We start from the raw sequence: 20,972 nt of genomic DNA, 5'->3' as shown, positions 1-20,972 counted from the left end.
GTTTACGAGTGGGTAATAACGACATCTGCAATTTAGACGAAGTGGAGCAACAACATTCCAGAAATACAAATCATCATTGTTAGCTTAAAACATACTAATGCATCTAAACCCATGACTAAGGCATCTAAACCCAACACTTGTAAAGCAAACCCACTATCTCTGATCATCTTTACACAACCTTTTTTTTACTTATATAAATAAATGTACATAGGATGAAAGGTGTATGAAAAAACCTTAAGATAAAATCATGTCTTACTATTGCTTTATCTTCTACACCTAACCTTACTATTATAAGCTTTAACATTCTGATATATAATTTCTTTAGCGATGATAAGAATGATTATGTTAAAAAGAGAGCTATAAATAATGTAAGTGCTTGATGTAAATTTCACTATATACGTGTAGAATGTTGGGAAGTAAAATAAAGTAATTAAAATAAACAAGAATAATAAAAACAACGAAGAAGAAAGAACGACATGATTTAAAGTGAAAAAATCCAAAAAAATTGGGAAAAACCATAGGGCCGCACTACACCAAAAAAATCCACTATGAAAATTGAGAGAAATTGTATAAATCTCTGTTCTCAAACTCTCTCTTTGTATCACTTCACTTCACACACACTTATCTTCTCAAAACACATAAGTGACACTCTTGATAACATCCAAATGACATAACCCTTGAAGTGAACTAAGAAGAAGAAGGAAGAAAATCTATTCGACCTAACTTGCAACGCCACATCACTAGAGATGGAGCGTCACAACACTCCACTCTCTGTCTCCAACCCGAGTTTGAAATTCCACATCAGTACTCTATCATGCAACAACGCGACACTATATGATTTTTTATCTTTGAGTCATAAATTTATCAAGATTACTCAAGACGATGTATCCAATATATGAAAAGAGACCTAAGTCTTTCAGTAGGAGAATGACTAAAACTGTTCTACCAAATGAGATTAGCAAAAAGCCCTGATGTATGTGCTTGAGACTAAGTGAACCAAGGAGATGCAGTCAAGTCAATGCAAGAACATTGATCTAGTGATCATAAGCCCCGTAAGGTTCTTAGTGGGTGTGTTTAGAAATAGAAGAACCAAATGTATATATGTAATGTGGCATCTTCTAGACAAACCTACAAAGAACAAATGATATATAAAGAGCCTACATATTATGAATACATTAAAAAATGGTGCCAACATTGAGCATACTCAATATGAGTTGGATATAGGTGCATATAGTCTTATAAATATAATTTCAAGGTTATAAAAATCTATATATTTTAGGGCAAGTACTGTCATCCTTGGTATTGTATGCATGTGCGCACAATCTTAGAAATTCAATATATGAAATGTACACAAAGTACAATTGTTTGAATATAAGTTCTTTCATTTTTTGTGTTGCATAGAAGTGTGTGAAATCCAGTAAACTCATGTGTTCTCTCATCCTTTCATTTTTTGTCTATGCTCTCCATTCCTCAAAGAAGAAAGAACAAACAAACAACAAATGATATTTTGAAGACAATCTTTCATACCACATAGCCCTTCTAATCCACACCATGAAATAATCTGTTATGTTGTGACTAATGACAACGTAAGGAATGATATCATTTGTGACTAATGACAAATATTAGTGAAATCATTTCATTTAAGTCATATCCCGTGATTTTTTCTCGTATATTTTCATTTTACTGTAGCAATATCTATTCTATTTGTATGTGCATGCTAAATTTACTACAAAATTAAGATGTTAATATCTCTTTCTTCTACCACTTATTTACTCTCACTCAATAAATATCGCTTTAGACTATTTAACTATTTAAAGTAGAATATTTCAAAGTCTCATAAGTTGTAACCTCTAAAAAAAAAGATAATATATATATTTTTAATTTTTTATAATAATCAATCAGCCAATTCCATAGGTCCATAGCTGACAGCTCAAATGCATGCAACCAATGAAAGGGACAATACATAAAGTATGTTAAGTGGACTAATAACCAAAGCCATTCCAAAAAAAGATCCCTTAGATATATCGCCATACAAAATGGGAATGAAAGGTGAAGTGGGCGAATATATCCAAAGAGAACCACCCACCAAATAAATTTATAAATTCGATCGAAGCCCATTCACATAAAAAATTAATAGAGAGAGCTCAGACAAAAGAGCTTTTATTTTGTTCGGTTGACCGGGTGCTTTTTTAAATAAATAAATTAATAAAAAAATGAAAAAAGTAACATAATAAATAAATAAAAATATTCAATAAAAGACTAAAATTAATATTGATGCCAAAGAAGTCTTTAGTTATATTTGAATTCATTGTGCATAAATGTTGTTAAATTGCTCACGCTAGAAATTATGATTATTTGTTGTATAAGGTTATTCTTTCAAATAGCACTTTTTTGGGAACGGGGTACTACTCGCCGTCACTCTAAAGAGAGTGCTGTGGCGTAACTAATTCATCGTCAGAACCTAGCGAGGCCACCAACCGGTATCGAGCCCACACTTGCTTTGCCCCACTGAAGAGGCAAGACTGTAGTAGAGGGGATTCAAACCCGAGATGGGGGGTTCCTAATCGTGCTCGCCCACCAACCACCCTAAGCCTCGGTGGGTTAAATAACATTTTTAACTACAATAGCATAATATTATCTTGAATTGAGATTTACATGCATATCATAATTATCTAACATCTAATTTTTTTTATATTTATTTATATATCACTTTAATATTTTAATCAAGTTAAAATCTGTGTTAAAAAATGCGTTCATTTCAAATGAATTAATAACATTTTTGATGTAATTTTAAATTTTAAATATCATGTAAATATATATAAAAAATTAAATATTAGATATATAAATACATATAAATTTTATAATCTGTAAAGGCCAAATTTATCATTTCATTTGTAACGAATCAGATTTACAAAAATTTAACAATTTATTTAATTTAATTTGATAAGTAATAAAACTAAAAACAACAATAAAATCTTTATTTATTTATTTTTAACTTTGCTTCATTCTTTTCAGTTCAAATCAAAATTTATTTTATTTTTTTAAATAATTATCAAATAGGATTTAATTTATATCATTAAAAAAAAATTACAATACATCCAAACCCAGCAAACGAAGGCTATATGACAGATTGGATTGAATTTTGAATTTATTACTAACCAGAGGTGATCCTCTCCACCTAATCCGTCTCTTGTTAATAGCTCTGCTACTCCTTTAAAACTGTTTCTTAGCCTTAAACCTCATAAACCCCGCGAGCTTTAAGACTTTAAGATGAAGATTCGATTTTTCGCTTACAGAATCTGCGAGTGTGCAAAGGGAAGGGTGGCGGTGCTGGCGTGGGACTCTGCTGTCCGTTCTACCAGCTTTACTCTGCACAAAAGCGTGTAAAAGCATCGTTTTTTTTCGATTTTTCCCGTACGAAGACGGCGATTACAAGATGGGTTGCTCGCATTCTCCCTCATCGGCCATATTATAAGCTCGCTTTCTTCTTCTCTCTCTGGTGTTTATGGAAATGGACGAACGGAAGAAAGGGGTTTCTGCTCTACTAGTCCTGGTGCTCCTGCTAAGTGGATTTAGCTTGGTTTCAGCTGCATCTCCAGCAAGTGAGTTCCTTTTCATCTCCTTACTTTTGTTCCCTCTCATTTCCCTGTTTAATCTCGCTATTTCTGGCAGAGTTGGTGAGTGGGTTTATTTCCAATGGTCTCTCGGCCATCTTCAAGCTGCTATGGTCGATGGCTTCTACTAAAAAAACTGGTATAAATTTCTTATGTTTTTTTGCTGTTTTGGGGGTTATAGTGGGGTTTTGATCTGATCAGTGTTTTGTAGTAATATCCGGCCGCCCAATGATGAAGTTTGAGAATGGGTATACGGTAGAGACCGTATTCGATGGTAGCAAGCTTGGGATCGAGCCTTTCTCGGTGGAGGTACTGCCGGGTGGCCAGCTGTTGGTTTTGGATTCAATGAACAGCAACATTTATCGGATATCTCTTCCACTCTCCAGATGTGAGTTGGTCGTTTTCATTTTGGTTCTTTCTTGTGGTTATGTTTCTTTCTATACGTAGATCATGTAGTTTGTGGTCCAGGTTGTTATTATTTGCGTTTATTTCTACTTTTTTTGGTCGGCTTTTTTTGTCCTGCTGTGGCTAAAGTTTCGATGATGGATTTTAACCTTGTGTAGTTTTTTGGCTGATATGTGTAGTGCTATTGAATTGCCTTTCATCATTTAGTCTGTGGCACTGGAGAAATTATTCAACGGGGAATCCGGACGCCAATAAAATTGTGACCCGTGGATAGCCTATATGGTAATTGCTGACGTGGATTGCCCTTGTGGAATGCCGATGTGACTTTAACACTTAAACCCCAATAAAGGTAAAAATTAAAAATTGCTGAAAAAATCCACATTTCAAGCGGCTTTTCGGTTTTCAACATCCAACGTTCGTTCTCCAAAACGAAACTCCTCCGAAGCTTCTACATTCTCTTATTGCAATTTCAGGCATTCACTCAGTTCCTTCTCAGATGACGTCACCTGCAAAAAGAAAGATAAGTCGCTTGCGTGTTTTATGTTCATGCTATGTGTGTTTTATGCTCATGCTATGTATATTTTATGTTCATGCTATACGTTTAATTCTCAAAATTTTTTAGTATATTTAATATTTTATAACTGCATAAATATTTGATGCTATTTATGACCCATCGTATTTTATCTATATTTAGGGTTTTTGCCGAAACCTAAACCTTAACAAACTTTTAATAATTAAACTTTTTGGATCTTAGAAACAATAAAAGTGTAAATATATAAATATTTTATGCGTATGTTCTGAGTAGTTTGTGCTTAGATTGTGCATAAGCATTACGTATGATAATCATAGGCAAAAACGTATGCTGTGTGTATGTTGTGCGTGTGTTATGTGTATGTTGTGCATTTTTTATAAACTTGATTTTTTAGATTTATGTTCGTCATATTACCTATTGATGCTATATTTTGATGTTTCGAAGAATTTGTGATATTTTTGGTCAGCAAATTTTTCTTGAGTAAAATGTTGCATGAATTAATAGCAACATCGATTATATGGTCGATATACAATTTCGACAATGAGTCACTTCCTTTATAATTCTGTAAGTAGTAAATATAAGAAATGAAAATTAAAGCAACTATAAATATTATAACTAGTGTTAAAATTAAATAGTAACCTAATACACTGGCGAGATATATAGAAAGTTATAGTACTTGTTAGGCATAAGTTTAGCCTTCCATTTAACAAAAGGACGAAAACATCTACATGAACATTGAAAAAATAACAATCTGTTATTAATTCATCAATGTCAGCTCTAGAAATAATAATGTTCCCACATTCGAAGACTGTATCTTCCCTGCGAAAAAAAAAAACGCATAAATTAAGAAGCAATCAAACATAATATACACATAAAATATACATATAATACACATAAAATACGCATAAAATATGCATAATATACGCTTAACATATGCAGACCATAAGAATAACATACGCATAACACACGAATAATTAAAAAAATTATTAGTTCATAACAGTTACAATTTTTACCTTCGATTGAAGTTCTTGAAGCATTCATATATAAAATTTCTCTTCTCATAACTCAACTTCTCAATGCCTTCGTAATTCATTATTGGATTTACATTTTTAGGAGTTATTACAATTTCATTGACTGGGATTGGTTCATTTTGAGCTATGATTGGTTCATTTTGGAGTGTGATTGGTTCCTTTTTGGGATGATATTGGTTGAATTTGGGCTGATATTTGTTTATTTTGGGCTATGATATGATTGACTCATTTTGGAGTGGGATCGGTTAATTTTGGGATAAGATTGGTTGAATTTGAGTTGGGATTGGTTTATTTTGGGCCGGGACAAGAATATGTGATATATGTTTCTTCATAAGGATATTTGATTTATGTTTCCTATAAAATTTTATAGTATTATCCAAGGTTTAAAATTGCGTAAATAAGCCTTAAGGCATTTTTCGTCCGTGAGGCGAGGCGTAAGCCTCGAAGTGGTGCGAGGCGTAAGCCTCACGGACGAAGAATTGTGTAAATGATAATTTAAGTATTCTAGCAGGTAAATAACAGTAAGAGGTTATGGTACACTAAAAACATCTAAATGAGAAGTGAACTTAGTGGAAAATAATAAAATAGATGCAATATATGCATCTCATAGCATAATTCAAAGTACAAAATCACGACTTGAAATCTATCAAAAGTCAAAACTCCCAAAGTACAAATAAGAAAGAACATCTAAAATTCAATTATGTCTCATCACAAAAATTGCATTTCAAATACACGTATGTCTTCTTGCCGTCGACTACATCAACCTGTATAATATACTTCCAAGAAGAGTCCCTCTGCAATGACGTATTTGACTTTTCCTTTCCCCTAACTATGTTTCCTAATACACAAATGCAAAATCAAACCAAAAATCTCAAAAAATGTTAAACCTTAGATTTTTTATAACTTGAAAAATCAAACATTGAATTAAAAAAATACCTAAAACCCATAGTAAAGGTGTCGTAGAGGGCGGTCGGACTCAAGTTGCTCTCTGGCGTGAGGCGGTACCGGCGGGAAGGTCGGACGAGGGAAGCTAGGGCGTGCGGACTGCGGCATGTGGAGCTCTTCCGTTCAGTTCGGGTAGGCAGAAAGAAGAAAGGGATGAAATGACTTTTTTTTTAAAGAACTTAAGTGTGTGGGACCTGGCTCCATGAGGCGTAAGCCTCACCCAAAATTGCACAATTAAGCCTCTGAGGCGCGCCTTAGGATCCACGAGGCGTAAGCCTCACCCATACCCGAAACTACTTAAGCAATGAGGCTATTTGGGGAAGAATTACGCAGAGGCGCGCCTTGAGGCGGGCCTCTTATTGCGCAATTGTAAACAATGATATTATCTTCTGGCTCATTTAGGATGTCTTATTTTCTTGGGTCAATGATGATATCAGGTTTGCTTGTGGTTGTGATATCTTATTTTTTTGGGGAATGGATGTTATCAGGTTTGTCTATGGTTGGGATTTCTAACTTTTTTGGGGGAGGGATATCTGATTTCTTTGGGGTTGGGAATGTTTCTGTTTCTTATGACAAGATGAGGAGGTATCAGAATGTTTCTCATGATAAAATATGTTGTAAGCAATGTACTGATTGAGCTTGTCATCAATAACTTGTACTTTTTTAGCTAGTTGTTCAAACTTCATACTCAGCTTACCTTCAAATTCAAGAAAGAGTTCTGTGCAGGTATCCTAACAGGATTTGATTATTTTTCTTGGAGAAATCTAGTGCTTGAGCAGAAAATATAAGATGTAATTGTTGAGGAGATTGGTGGGGGGCTTGTTGGGGAGGAGGGGGGGTATGATGGGGATATTGTTGGGGGGTTTGATGAGGAGATTTGTGGGGGGTTTGTTGGGATATTAGAGGGGGGCTTGTAGGGCATGATGGGGGGATTGAATGGGAGAATGAGGTATGTGGGAGGGGTGTAATTCACTTATTTCATGATGGGTTAAAGGTCTGTGTGATGGAAATTTCTTAATGCTAAGCATATTAATTTCATCCTGAGTAACTCCCTTGAGGACATAAAAAATCTGTAAAAAATTTGTATGTTAGCAAATTCTTATTCTTTATAAATGCATTAATTGAAATTTGCTGCAAGATTTATGTCTTTTCTTTAATTTAACAAATAAATTAGTGACTGTCTCAATAATATATCCAATATCATCGGCCTTTTGTCAGTGTCCATAGGAGCATGAATAGAAGTGTGCTCATGGATGAACCAAATTTGCAAAAGATTAAAGCAAATTTTAGCAAATAGATTAAAAAAAAATAAATAAAAATTAGAATGATTTTAACACTCACAATTAGCAGAGGCACAAAATCGTTGATGTAACTTACTGCTTCTTATTTAAAATCTTGGTGGAGACTTTGCTAAAATTTTCAACTAAACATTCCATAATCGACCTTGCTCAGTTTATTGAAAAAAATTCATCTACATTATATGCTATTCTATGAAGCAACCGAGGGATTTTAAAGTTATTAAGTCGAAATAATAAAATATAAACATAAATACATAATAAACGTTCTTAACATAGTCTCTGGGGCTATGCTTGTTCAATTGCAGTATGTCTGCCTTAATTTTTAATGATGTAACTCTAGTAAGTGCTAAGATAAGGCAAGATATTTCTATTGTATGATATTTAATCTCTTCAAGTTGTCCACAATTTCAAGAGCAATTTGCTGAGGAATGCCACAGATTGTTCGAAACATCAAAATATGGCATCGATAAGTAATGTGACGAATATAGATATGAAAAATTAAGGTTAAAAAATATATAAAATAAGTAAAAAGGATAGTAATAAAAAAAAGCATAACACATGCACAACATACACACAACATATGCTTTTGCCTACGTACAACATTCACAGTGCTTATGCACAACCTAAGCATAAACTACTCAGAACCTATGCATAAAACATTTATCTATTTAATTTTTTATTGTTTCTAAGATTCAAATAGTTTAATTGTTAAAAGTTTTTTAGAGCTTAGGTTTCAGCATAAACCCTAAATATAGAGAAAATACGATGGGCCATAAGTAGCATCAAACAATTATGCATTTATGAAATATTAAATATATTAAAAAATTTCATAAAAGAAACACATAGCATGAACATAAAATACATATAATATGAGCATAAATCATGCATAACTTGAGCAGAAAACATGCAACTTACATTTCTTTTTACAGGTGACACCATTTGGAAGCAATTGAGTAAATGCCTGAAATTGCAAGAAGAGAATACAAGAGCTTCGGAGGAGTGTCGCTTCAGAGAACGAATGTCGGATGTTGAAAACCAAAAAGCTGCTTGAAATGTGGAATTTTTCTACCATTTTCACTTTTTATCTTTATCGATGTTTAAATGTTGAAGCCACGTTGGCGTTCCACGAGGGCAATCTATGTCAGCAATAGCCACATAGCTATCCACGGGTCACAATTTTATTAGCGTCCGAACGCAAAGCAACGTCTGGATTCCGCACCGAATAATTTCTCGTGGCACTGATGTGCTTTTGTTTTAAATTTTTAGAGTGTTCTTGGGATTTTAAAAGTGTTATTCTTGTACATCTTGTTGTTTAGATCAACCTTTCCTCATGCTTCTGCAAAATAAATTCTTATAGGCTGTGTTTGGTTTGGAAGAATTGAAGGAAATGCAAATGCATTTTATTTTGGTTGTTTTGTTTCAATATAATAAAGAGGTGATTGGAATTACCTTGGAAATACAAATAATTCAATTTTTTTTGTCGACAATGTCTTAATCCACATTTGTGAAATATATGAAGAAAAAATATGGTGTCATGGTTATGGCTCACATGCCAAAAATAAAAAAAATCCAAAATTAACAATGAAAGAAATTAAAAAAAGAAATTTAATTTATTTTTTCCTCAGCCAATAAAATGGGTGAAACTAATTTCATCTTAATTCCTTTAACTTTTTTATTTCTATTTTCTTTTCTTTTTCTCTCTTTAAGTTCCTTTTAACATTTTTATTTATATTTTCTTTTAATTTCCTCTCTTTATATTCCTTTTTTTATTAATAATTTCCTTTATTATTACCTCTCTTTATATTCCTTCAGACTAAACTGAGCCATAAAGTTAGTAGCATAGAATTTCTAGTTTTGATGAATTTAACTATTTAACTTGAAGTCATTGCTTCAAGATATGCTTAGCTTTTAAGAAATTTGATCTTTTAAATGTTCATGGTTCATTTATACGGTTTTTCTTTTGCTAGTTTATCCTAGTGAAGAAGAGTTCAAATCCCCCTTAGAAATTCAACAATGAATATAAGACTTATAATTTCAAAATTATGATGCAACTTTTTTTGATTTTTTATGATTCTCATGAGGCCCTTTGGTTTTGGTCCATTTGGATGATGTAGCTCAAGGAATAAAGAGAAATATACCAGCTCATGACATGGAAACAAACTCTCTTGATTGGTTAAATGGAATGCAAATGATTATATAGAATTTATTTTGATTACTTCATGGATAGGGAGTTGTACTGTCTTAAAAGATAAAAGAAAAATCACTCTCTCTCTCTCTCTCTCTCTGTATATATATATATATATATATATATATATATTAAAAAGATTTCCTCCATCTAGCATAAAAAAGCTAGACAAGGTTGATTTAGTTTTGAGTTCTAGTTCTCATAGAAGTAAACCTATTTGGTTAATTACATTCTAGATTGGTTAAACTCTAAAAAAAACTCCTGATTAAAGTCATGATTGTGTTGTAGAATATCAAAGCTATGTATAAACAGATATAGCTTTTAGAATGCTAATGTAGGAATGGATCAAACTAGGAAAATATGAGAGTGGAGTTCAATGGAGTGTAAGTTACTGGTGTATGACATTGAGATACTCAAAATGCCCAAAAGCCATATTTCTATTTGGGCTTTATATTTTTAGAGAATCAACTGATTAAAAATACATTAATGTTGATCATATTATTAGAATAGAGGCTTATTATTTTTGAGTAGTGATGACTCCACCTTTGGTGAACTGCTTAGAGTGAATACTTAAGTTATAGCAATAAAGGATGTTAGCTTCAAACCTGGATCTATAATATGAACTTGGCATTCTTTAGGATATGACCCTATACCTAATTTTGATGCAAATAATCATGATGAGACTTATAACTTGAAATCACGAAGAGGGTAAGAAAGCTTGATATGAACATTGCTATCATAAGTTCTTAGGGTCTAAATGATGTAGAGATTTCACCTTAGGGTGGGATGCATAACATAGTACCCAAAAGGATTAATCAAAGCTATAAAAGACATTAGGGTCATCTATGACTACTTAGGGCAAGCCACTAGTCAATCTAAGCTCAGCTAGAGTAAAATAAGAGAGATTGCTTAATCACAATTCACAATCAGAAAACCTAGGATCAACTTGAACAATCCAGGTCTAGTCACTAGTCAACTTTGGGTCAACTAAGTTAGGTTAGGATTAGGCATATGAAGGTCATTAAATGACTTATGATCATCTAAGCTATCTAAGGAAAATCAGTAGTCAAATTATAAGCAAGGGTAGACTACTGATCATCCAGGCTCAACTAGGACTTGGATTAGTTTCAAGACTTAAAGAGTTCAAGCACTAAAGTCTACTAAGAACTAAGATCAAAACACTAGCCTAATTAAGATTAATTAAAGCAAACCATACATATTATTAAACCAAATAAGGTTAGTTAGGATGGGTCAAAGACAGGGATAGAAGATCCATTGGGTGACTTAGGGTCTACCAGACTTTTGTAAGTTGAACCACTAACTTAAGGGTTAGATAAAGCCAATTAAGATAGATCTCTAAAACTCTCAGGGTTAACTAGGAGAAGTCACGAGGAATGATCTAAATACACCAAAAATGCTTCGCACATTTTTTAAAAAGTATTTCAAAAAATTAATAATAATTTAAAATACTAAAATATGGCTTTTAAATGAATCAATATGATTCATACATTTTCATATGGGACTAAATGTTAGTCAAAAGTCGATTAGACTCTGAAACTCCCAAAATTATTTTTATTATTTTTTGAAATTAAGATCAATTTATGAATGATTTAAGAGTTACAAAATTTCTTTAAATCCATTGGGATAATGAAAATAATATTACTTTTTTTTAAGGTTCTTATAATTTTAGAAACTTTTGGAGATAAATTCATATGATTTGGAGATAAAATGAAAAAAAAGCATTGTTGAAGTTTAAAATCATAAGGCTTAATCACAACCATTGATCATGATTAAAAAGATTTCAAACGATTGGGAAGTTGTCTCCAAGTTCTTGCATGCAACTATTCATTGAATAGTAATAGAGACCATCCATGGGATCATTGATGTAGGACTATGTATGCTTTAAATGATTGATATAAGAATTTGCATGCTTTCTAGTAAAAGCAATAAAAATTAAAACATTAGCCACTTAACGAAAATAGAAAACAAGAGAGGCGTGCCTTAGTTTAGGCCAAGGCACAAAATAATAGTTTGGATTACAAAACAATTAGAAACTTCAACATAAGCAAATATAGAGGATTTTCAATAACATCTCTAGATTAACAATGAGATTAGATGCATAGAAACCCATCACTCATTCCCTACGTTTATTAAGCTTTGGCAGATAGCTTTGCATGATTACTTATGCTTGATTCACAACCTACAATCGAAGAAGATTAGGAAGGAAATTGAAGAGGGAAAAAAGTTCACCCTTGTCTTGGCATGGCGGTGATTTGCCATTGAACGGTGGAAAGTTGTTCGAAAGGGTGAATATGATTCGCTCCAAGTATTCCTCGATGGAATTATCTACCTCCGGATTAACATCGAAGAAAGGTGATCCGAGAATGTCGACAAAGACTTGATCGTTGTAGACAAAGCCGGAGTCGAGTTCAGCATCGGCCATGCATAGGATACGTAGTGTTGTAGAAGATGCCCTTTGCTGTCCTTGTGAATTCCCCTTGAGAGAAAGAAGTTTTTCCAAGGAATCCAACTATCCAAGTAGGAGGGGTGAGAAGGTGACCTGCCAAGGTAGGGGCCTTGGAAAAGTTTAGGTTCAAATTTTAGAGGTGTGAGGGTTAGGGGAAGGCCGGCTAGGTTAAAGAGGGAGGTGGGGAAATAAACTCAGATTTTAAAGGGTGGAGGGAAATTAGCTGAAATTAGGTAATTGTTTCCCTAATTAATCATCTAAATTTGGAAATGATTTAAAGGGAAATTTGGAGAGGGGGGGGGGAGGTTTCGGCCTAGAGAGAGCAAGGGAGAGGGGGCTGGCGGTATGAGGAAGTGGGGAGGGTTTAGGAAAGGGATTTAAGACTTGTTTAATTGAGACCCCAAATTAAGAAGGAGAATTTAATTCCAATCTAATTCAAAATTGAATTGGATTTGATTTGAAGGACTTTCCTAAAATAGGATTCTATTTTATGAAATATTTCAAAATTCAAATTTGATTGAATAATTGAAATTAAACTTTCCCAAAAGAGATTATGTAGGAAAGGAAAGTAATGATGAGGGGTTTTGAAATTTTGGAGGCAAAGGGGAAGGGGATAGGCCGGTGGCTAGGCTAGGGTTTGGGGGGAATTTGGGTGGTGAGGGGATGGGGAGGATGGGGTGTTAGTCAAAGGGGAAGGGATGGGGTTTATGGTTGGCCGTCAGTGGGAAGGCCCTGAGGTAGCCGGCGGTTTTGGGATAGGTGGCTTGGCCGTATGGTGGAAGGGAAGACAGGGAGGAAGAGAAGAAAGAATAGGGAAGAAAATAGCCATGAACCCGGACACTTCCAAGGTTGGTGGGTGATCCGTTTCCCTCTCCTAGGGATTTCTCTCCAAAGTTCTCGAGCTCTCACAAAAACACAAAGTTGCAAAAAGTTTCATTATCATTCATTTATTAACTACAAAAGAAACATAAGTGACTTATATATAGCCTCATACAATGAAAGAGAACTAAAAGACGACATTGCCCCTAAGGCTTATAGATGACAAAACCCCTTAAGGGTAAAACGCGAAATGCTAATAAAATAAATACATAAAGGACGTAAATAAAATAAATACATATGATGACTCAAAAATAGATCAGCGTGATCATGGCCGTAGATCGTCGGCCATGTTTTTGATATACTTTCCATGATTTGATGTCCCCATCATTCTCCGGGGTGGGAAGAAGCTCGACTCCATTGAGTAAGCATCCCGGGTGTTCTTATAAATCTCTAGTGCGTCGGGGTTAATCTGCTATAGCTCATCGTGATCCAACCAAGTATCCTCTGACTCAGGTTTACCTCTCCACCTGATCAAATACCTTATTCGTCCATCTTATCTTGTGGAAATGATATCATCACTCAGAATCATGTCAACCTTCTTTGCCATAGGTATTTTGGGAATGTTTGGAAGTGGAGGTAGTTTTGGGTTCTCACAAGGTGGGGTCACACAACACTGCTTTTGAAGTGGATTTGGTGGATTAAAATCGGGGCCTTCATATGCTACTAAATCTTCTATGTTAAAAGAAGGATTGATATTGAATTATGCAGACAGATCTACTACATAAGCATTATCATTGATTTTCTTAATTATTTTGAATGGTCCTGCACTCTTAGTGTGTAACCTCTTAACCGTTCCTTGCGGGAACCGTTCTGGACGAATTTGCACCATCACTGAGTCACAAAAAGTTTTAAATTCTTGTTTAAGGTCAGCATGAAGTTTATAATCATTATTGTTCTTTTCGATCTGATGTGCAATTTCTTTATGAAGTTCATGCATATGTGATGCAACTGAGGATGTAGACTTAGAAATCCTATGCTTAGAACACATAAGTATGAGATCTAAATGCTGTCTAGGTTTGAACACAAACTATTTCAGCAGGACTTAAGCCAGTGATACGGTTCACAGAATTATTATAGGCAAACTCAACTGTGGGAAGTATGAAATCCCAATCCTTAATATGTTCACATACCAGAGATCTTAACAGATTGCTTAAGCTCCTATTGACTACCTTGGTTTGGCCATCAGTTTGAGGATGCAAGGTTGTGGAGAATTGCAATTTAGTGCCCATTTTCATCCATAAAGTTTTCCAAAAATAGCTGGTGAACTTGACTTCCCTGTCAGATACAATGGTTTTGGGCAACCTATGAATCTAATGATCTCATTGAAGTAAAGTTTGACAATATGGGAGGTGTCAGATATTTTGGAGCAGAGTAGGAAATGGGCTATTTTAGAAAATTGATCAACTACAATACATATAGCATCATTCCTACGGACAGTTTTGGGCAAGCCTAAGATGAAATCCATGCTAACATCTTGCCATGGATAGCTGAGAACATGAAGAGGGGTGTAGAGACCATTTTTTTTTTTTTTTTGCGTTGCTTGGCCAGCTGGCAAGTGTGGCACATACTGACAATTTTACCAACATCCTTCTTCAGACTGGGTCAAAAGAAATGGTACTCCACGACTTATATCGTCTTATCCCAGCCGAAGTGACTAGCGAGGCCTTCGACATAGAGTTCCCAAACAAGAAATTCCCTAAGGGACGTGCTAGGGATGCAAAGCTTCTGAGCTTTAAAGAGATAACCATCCTCCGGGAGAAAATCATCCACAAGGCGTGTGCTGCATGTGGCCAAGAGAGAATAAGTCTCCTTGAAATCGGGGCATTCCAAATAGTCATTTTTGATTTGCTCAGAACCCACAACTTCAACTCTTATCTCAGTGGTGAACATCATGCGTCGCTTGAGAGCATCGGCGGCTTTATTTTCAGCTCCTGCCTTGTGCCTAAGGGTATAAGTATATTCCTAAAGGAGTTCGACCCATCGATCGCGACATGTGTTAAATTTCTTTTGGGAGTTGATATAACGTAGAGCCTCGTGATCCGAGAAGATAATGAACTCTTGCGGGAGCAAGTAGTGTTGCCAATAACGAAGAGATTAGATCATTGCATATAACTCTTTGTCATATGTGGAATAACACTGCCATATATCATTTAGCTTTTCATTAAATAACCAACAGGGTGACCTTCCTAGGACAGGACTCCTCCAATTCCGACCCCAGAAGCATTGCAGGTTACTTCGAAGACTTTGGAGAAATCAAGAAGTCTCATCATTGGGGCTTCCACCATTCTTTTCTTAATCGCTTCAAAGGCTTTGGTTGCAACCGGGGTTTACTGGAAATCACCTTTCTTGAGACAGTCAATGATAGGAGATACAATGATGCTAAAGTTTCGAATAAATCTCCTATAGAAGGTGGCTAGTCCGTGGAAGCTACGGACTTCCTGGATGTTCTGAGGAACCGATCATTCTACAATGGCTCTCACCTTCTCTGGGTCTACAGAAACCCCTTGAGTTGAAACAATAAAGCCCAGAAAGATAACATGATCAACAAAGAAGGTGCATTTCTTGGGATTGAAATAAAGTTGTTATTTCCTTAAGACCTCACAAACTTGCCTTAAGTGGTTCAAGTGCTGACTCACCGATTGACTATAAATAAGAATGCCATCAAAGTAGACAACGACAAACTTTCCCATCAAAGGGCACATCACTTTGGTCATGATCATCATGAAAGTACTCGGGGTGTTACTCAACCCGAAAGGCATAACTAACCACTCGTATAGACCATCCTTGGTCTTAAAGACAATTTTCCACTCATCACATGGTCAGATCTGTATCTGGTGGTATCCACTCTTGAGATAAATGTTGAAAAATAGAGTGGCTCCCGTCATCATATCAAGCAAATCGTCTAAACTTGGGATATGAAAATGATATTTGACGGTGATCTTGTTGATAACATGGCTATCAACACACATTCGTCAGGATCCATTCTTATTAGAAGTAAGAAGGGTGGGTAAGGTGCAAGGACTAAGGCTTTCTTTGATAAAGCATCACTGTAATAACTCATCCACCTGCTTCTTGAGTTCAGCATATTTCATGGGGTTCATGCGATAGTGTGGCAGGTTAGAAAGGGAGGCTCCAAGGATAAAATCTATGACATGCTGGATGTCTCTAAGCAGAGGTAATTGATCAGGAAGATCATCAGGGAAGTGTTGATATCATTTTTGTATGAGGTCACTTTGATCAATCCACATCCCAGATCCATTTAGACCCTAGGATCTACCAAGACCCTAGGATCCTTCTAGAATCTAGACTCTAGGATCCTCCTAGATTTTAGACCCTAGGATTCTTCCAGACTCCAGGCCCTTAAATCTACCTAGGCTCTTGGATCAATCCAAATCTTAAATCAGTCTAGATCTACCTAGGCTCTAGGATCAATCCAAATATTAGATCAGGATATATCCAAGACAATCCAGATCTTAAATCAATTTTAACCTCAGTTCAGATCCACATCCCAGATCCATTTAGACCCTAGGATCCTTCTAGAATCTAGACTCTAGGATCCTCCTAGATTTTAGACCCTAGGATTCTTCCAGACTCAAGGCCCTTAGATCTACATAAGCTCTTGGATCAATCCAAATCATAAATCAGTCTTGATCTATCTAGGCTCTAGGATCAATCCAAATCTTAGATCAGGCTAGATCCAAGTCAATCCAGATCTTAAATCAATTTTAACCTCAGATCAGTCTAGCCTCCATATCAATCCAGATCTTAGGATCTATTTAGACTCTAGGATCTATCCAGTTCCTAGACCTACTGATGAGGTCATCGATAAGATATTTCGGCACGTCTATCAGAGACGACCACGGAGATCGACGACCACGATTGCGAGCCTTTATTATTGATTTTACTTGTACCATCAGTTTTTTATATTATGCTTTTATTTTCGTAGTTTCCCATTTTACCCCCCTATGGGGAAATCCCATTAATGCTCAATTAACCCTCTTTAATCCTATTTGAAATTCAAATTAGGATTAAAACTTTCCCTCCACTTCTCTTAAAACTGAAAATAATTTCAGTTTTCTCCCTATAATCTCTCCCTAATTGAAATTTTCAATTAAGGCATTAATTGCATTAATTGGAATTTCAAATCCCTAAATCCCTCCCTCTTAATTTCACAAAAACTGAAAGCAAACTTCAGTTTTCTCATCCAGCCGCCTCCCTCCTTGTTCTCCCGCCGGCTCCCCTCTCCCTTAGCCAAGCCGCCACCCCACCTGCCCTCCTTGGGAAGATCTTGCTTGCGGCTACCACCCGGCTCTACTCCAAGGATGCATGGACGAACCCGAGTGGAACTACGGGTTTGAATACGACCGCAACGGAAGAGTCAATATCTTGCGATCCCAATTCTTTGACGTCGGATTTGACTTCGACGATACCGTCGACGAATACTTGGACCGAATCTTGCCGACGCTTGTAGACTCCATTGACGAACACTTCTCCGTCTACACTTGGATTATCAAAGGTCGATCTACCGTGCCTCCTCCGCCTCCGAGATCCTCTTCCACGGCAACGTTCCTTGGTGCTTCCATCTTTGTGGCAACCTCCATGCTAGTTTGGACAATCTTCCGTCGCTCAAATTAGTCTCCGTAGGAAGAGAGAGCTAAAGGTCTCAAGGTGAACAACTTTGTATTAACTGTGGGATTCCTATTTACTAGCCTTTGTTTTATTGTTCCTTCGCACTTGCTTAAAGAGTTTAGTTCTCTTGTCGTAGTTTCTTTGCCTAGCAAATCGAACGCCGCGAATTACTTATAATTGACTGACTTTGATGCATGATTAGATAATTTGTGGAGATAAATTTAATTCTCTTTAAATTCTTGTGTAACTCCTTCATCGCATCACATCATCTTGGTATCAGAGCATGGTTACCATGCTTGACATGCATAGAAGGCATCCTAGGGTTTAGTTCCTTGCGGTAATTTAAAAAACTTCATGCATTTCATTGTTTAGAAAATTGTTCCCACTATTTTGCTAGTGTTTTTGGTTTTGTCTCTTTTGATTCTTAATCTTTTCTTTTTTCAACTTTTGAATTACTTTTGAACTTTGACTTTTTTGCTTTCTCCTTAACATTGATCTCTACTTTAGAACTAGTGGAACCTTTGGGTATGTAGTATGCAACATCCTCGTAGATCTTGATCTTGTGAATAGAGAATGGTTGCAAATCACCCTCGATTTCAAACTCAATGCCATCCCATTGGTACTTGATGCATCGGTGTAGGGTGGAGGGACCATCCTATATTCATGGATCCAGGGCCTACCTAGGAGTGCATTAAAGGACGTCGCCGAATCAATTATATGAAATTTCGCTTCAGTTTTTAACTTTCATATATCTAAAAGATGGGTGATTGAACCTAAAGCCTTCTCGCCCTTTTCGTTGAACTCGCGAAACAACAACTTGTCGGTTAAGAGTTTGCTAGTATCAACTCTAATGTATGCGAGTCATTAAATTCATCACGTTAACCGATGCACCCGGATCAGTGAGAACTCTTGATAAGTTGAAATTTTCCACATTTACAGTGATGTAAAGTGGGCGATTGTGATCAACAGTTCCTAAGAGAAGATTTTCATTGGAGAAGGTTACTCCTGGGATTTTCTTGAAGTATAGAGCTTCTCTTTGGAAGTTGAAGCTAACTGAGCTAAGCAAATCTCTGGGTCGAGAAGCGCTTTAATTAAAGTTTTTCTCATTTTCTTTGAAAGGACAAGGGCATCATAGATGTTCAGCTTAGCAGACAATTTCTTTAGATGAGCTAAGACGTAATCAACATTGGAACATTGACATCAGGACTCGGTGGATTTGAAGGAGGTGGAGTTGATTGTTAAGTAGGGACTTGAATTGGATCATTGGAAATAACTTGTTTTAGCTTTTCCTATGGAGGAAGCCTAGGGGGTAAAATCTTACCATCACGTAGATGTACTTGCACGATGTCATCGGATGAACGAACTACGATAGGGTCTACGCTCTCCTTAGGCGACTGATTGTCATTATTTGAGTGAGAGTTAGAATCTGAAAAGTCTATCACAATGAGATTCCCTTGAAAATTAATTTTAGGGGTATCACCATCTGATAAGATATCATATTCGTTTTCCCCTTTAAGGATCAAATCTGTAGAGTTAAGTTTTTGATCTTTTTGATTGATCTCAACTGATTTTGGATTATTTTCAATATAAGAGTAATCTTGAGATTTACATTATCAACATTAATCATCAAAATTTAAACATAAAATCTTTCTTTTTATTCAATTTTTGATCCTTTCCCTTTGATGAGGCAAAGTAAAAGTCAGATAACATTAGTGAGGATAGTGATTTTGAGCCTTTATCCACCACTTGTACATATCTCTCATCACAAGATTTCCTCTCTACAAAAGTGTTACTCTTTTCATTTTTTATTTATTATAGTAGTTCCTACAACTACTGGAGAGAAAACTATCCCAACATCCTTCATCGATGCCTCCAGGTCAACCTCCCAGATCGGGCCCCGGGCTCTCGTCGGTAATTGCTGAGATAGATGAAAAGATTTGTTAATCGATTTATTAAATGCTCGGGATAGTGCTATATCCCAACCAATTTCAATGAACAGAGAAAGATTAGAATTCTTACTTGACAGACCCCTGGTCCGGATCAACCAAATACTCCTTTGGAATTATGATGTTACCTTGACGCAAGTTCTTCTCGAGCCAGTCCTTAAAGACTATGCAGTCTTCAATTGTGTGACACAACATGCGGTGGTAGGGGCAAAAGGTCGGATCATCCTTTTTATTTGCCTCTCCCGGTTTCTTGGCCTTCAATAATCGAAAGTTTGGCTTCTTTTGAAGGCTCTTAAAAATTTTTCACATCGACTCCCTTTTAAATGGATACAGGCAAGCCAATCTCTCTTTAAAAGTAATCGGGTGAGACTCTCTGGTAGGTTGAGAAGTTACCTGAAAAGGTTGAGATTTCTGAGTTTGTTGAACTAGAGGATTGCTTGATTGAATATTGATCGGTTTCTTCCCTTTATCAACAACTGAAATTGTTGTTTTTCTCTTTTCAAAGGTCTTCAATAGTTTACTAGCTTTCTTATCTTCAGCAGAATCCTTCAGGAATAACATTTTAGAAGCCTCTTCCTATAGATTACTGACTTTGTTAAAAAAGTTTTTTAAAAGTTTTAATTGTAAACCCCTTTAGCGGAAAGACAATAGGCCCATGGATATTCATTAGAAGAATCTCCACTGCATGTTGCTCCTGTAGTTGTGGTTCATATTTCATCGAGTTGTTCTGCCATCTTAAGATGTACTCAACTAAAGACTCGCCCGATTTTATTTTTCAATGACGAGATCTCCAATGGTCACACGCTGTTGAGCTCTTGAGAATCTCTTTAAGAATAGACCCTCGAGCTCTGTGAAAGTTTTCACTAAACAATTTGACAAATCTGCATATCACTCAAAAGTAATACTGGATAGATTATTCACAAACTAGTGTTGACTATAAAAAAATATAGAACAAAAAATTTCAAAGCATTAATTGCCTCTGTGGACCTCCGAAAGGAGCACCGCGCGAACGGGTCAATTGGAAGGGACAGATTGGATCGC

At 35.8% G+C, this 20,972-nt stretch overlaps 1 protein-coding gene across 1 annotated transcript; it reads left to right on the top strand.

Annotated features, from left to right (window-relative positions):
• Positions 1-3,272: 3,272 nt before the first annotated feature.
• On the top strand, positions 3,273-8,876 carry LOC110111995. The gene is made up of 4 exons (XM_020844067.2): positions 3,273-3,602; positions 3,673-3,753; positions 3,826-4,002; positions 8,755-8,876. Exons 1-4 carry the CDS (start codon positions 3,506-3,508, stop codon positions 8,874-8,876), a joined length of 477 nt encoding a protein of 158 aa, XP_020699726.1. The 5' UTR covers positions 3,273-3,505.
• Positions 8,877-20,972: the final 12,096 nt, after the last annotated feature.

This window comes from Dendrobium catenatum, unplaced genomic scaffold, assembly GCF_001605985.2.
Source record: "Dendrobium catenatum unplaced genomic scaffold, ASM160598v2 fragScaff_scaffold_1521, whole genome shotgun sequence".
Taxonomy (NCBI): Eukaryota; Viridiplantae; Streptophyta; class Magnoliopsida; order Asparagales; family Orchidaceae; genus Dendrobium; species Dendrobium catenatum.
Note: the sequence above shows the minus strand (reverse complement) of the source record. Positions and strands in the feature narration are given on the sequence as shown.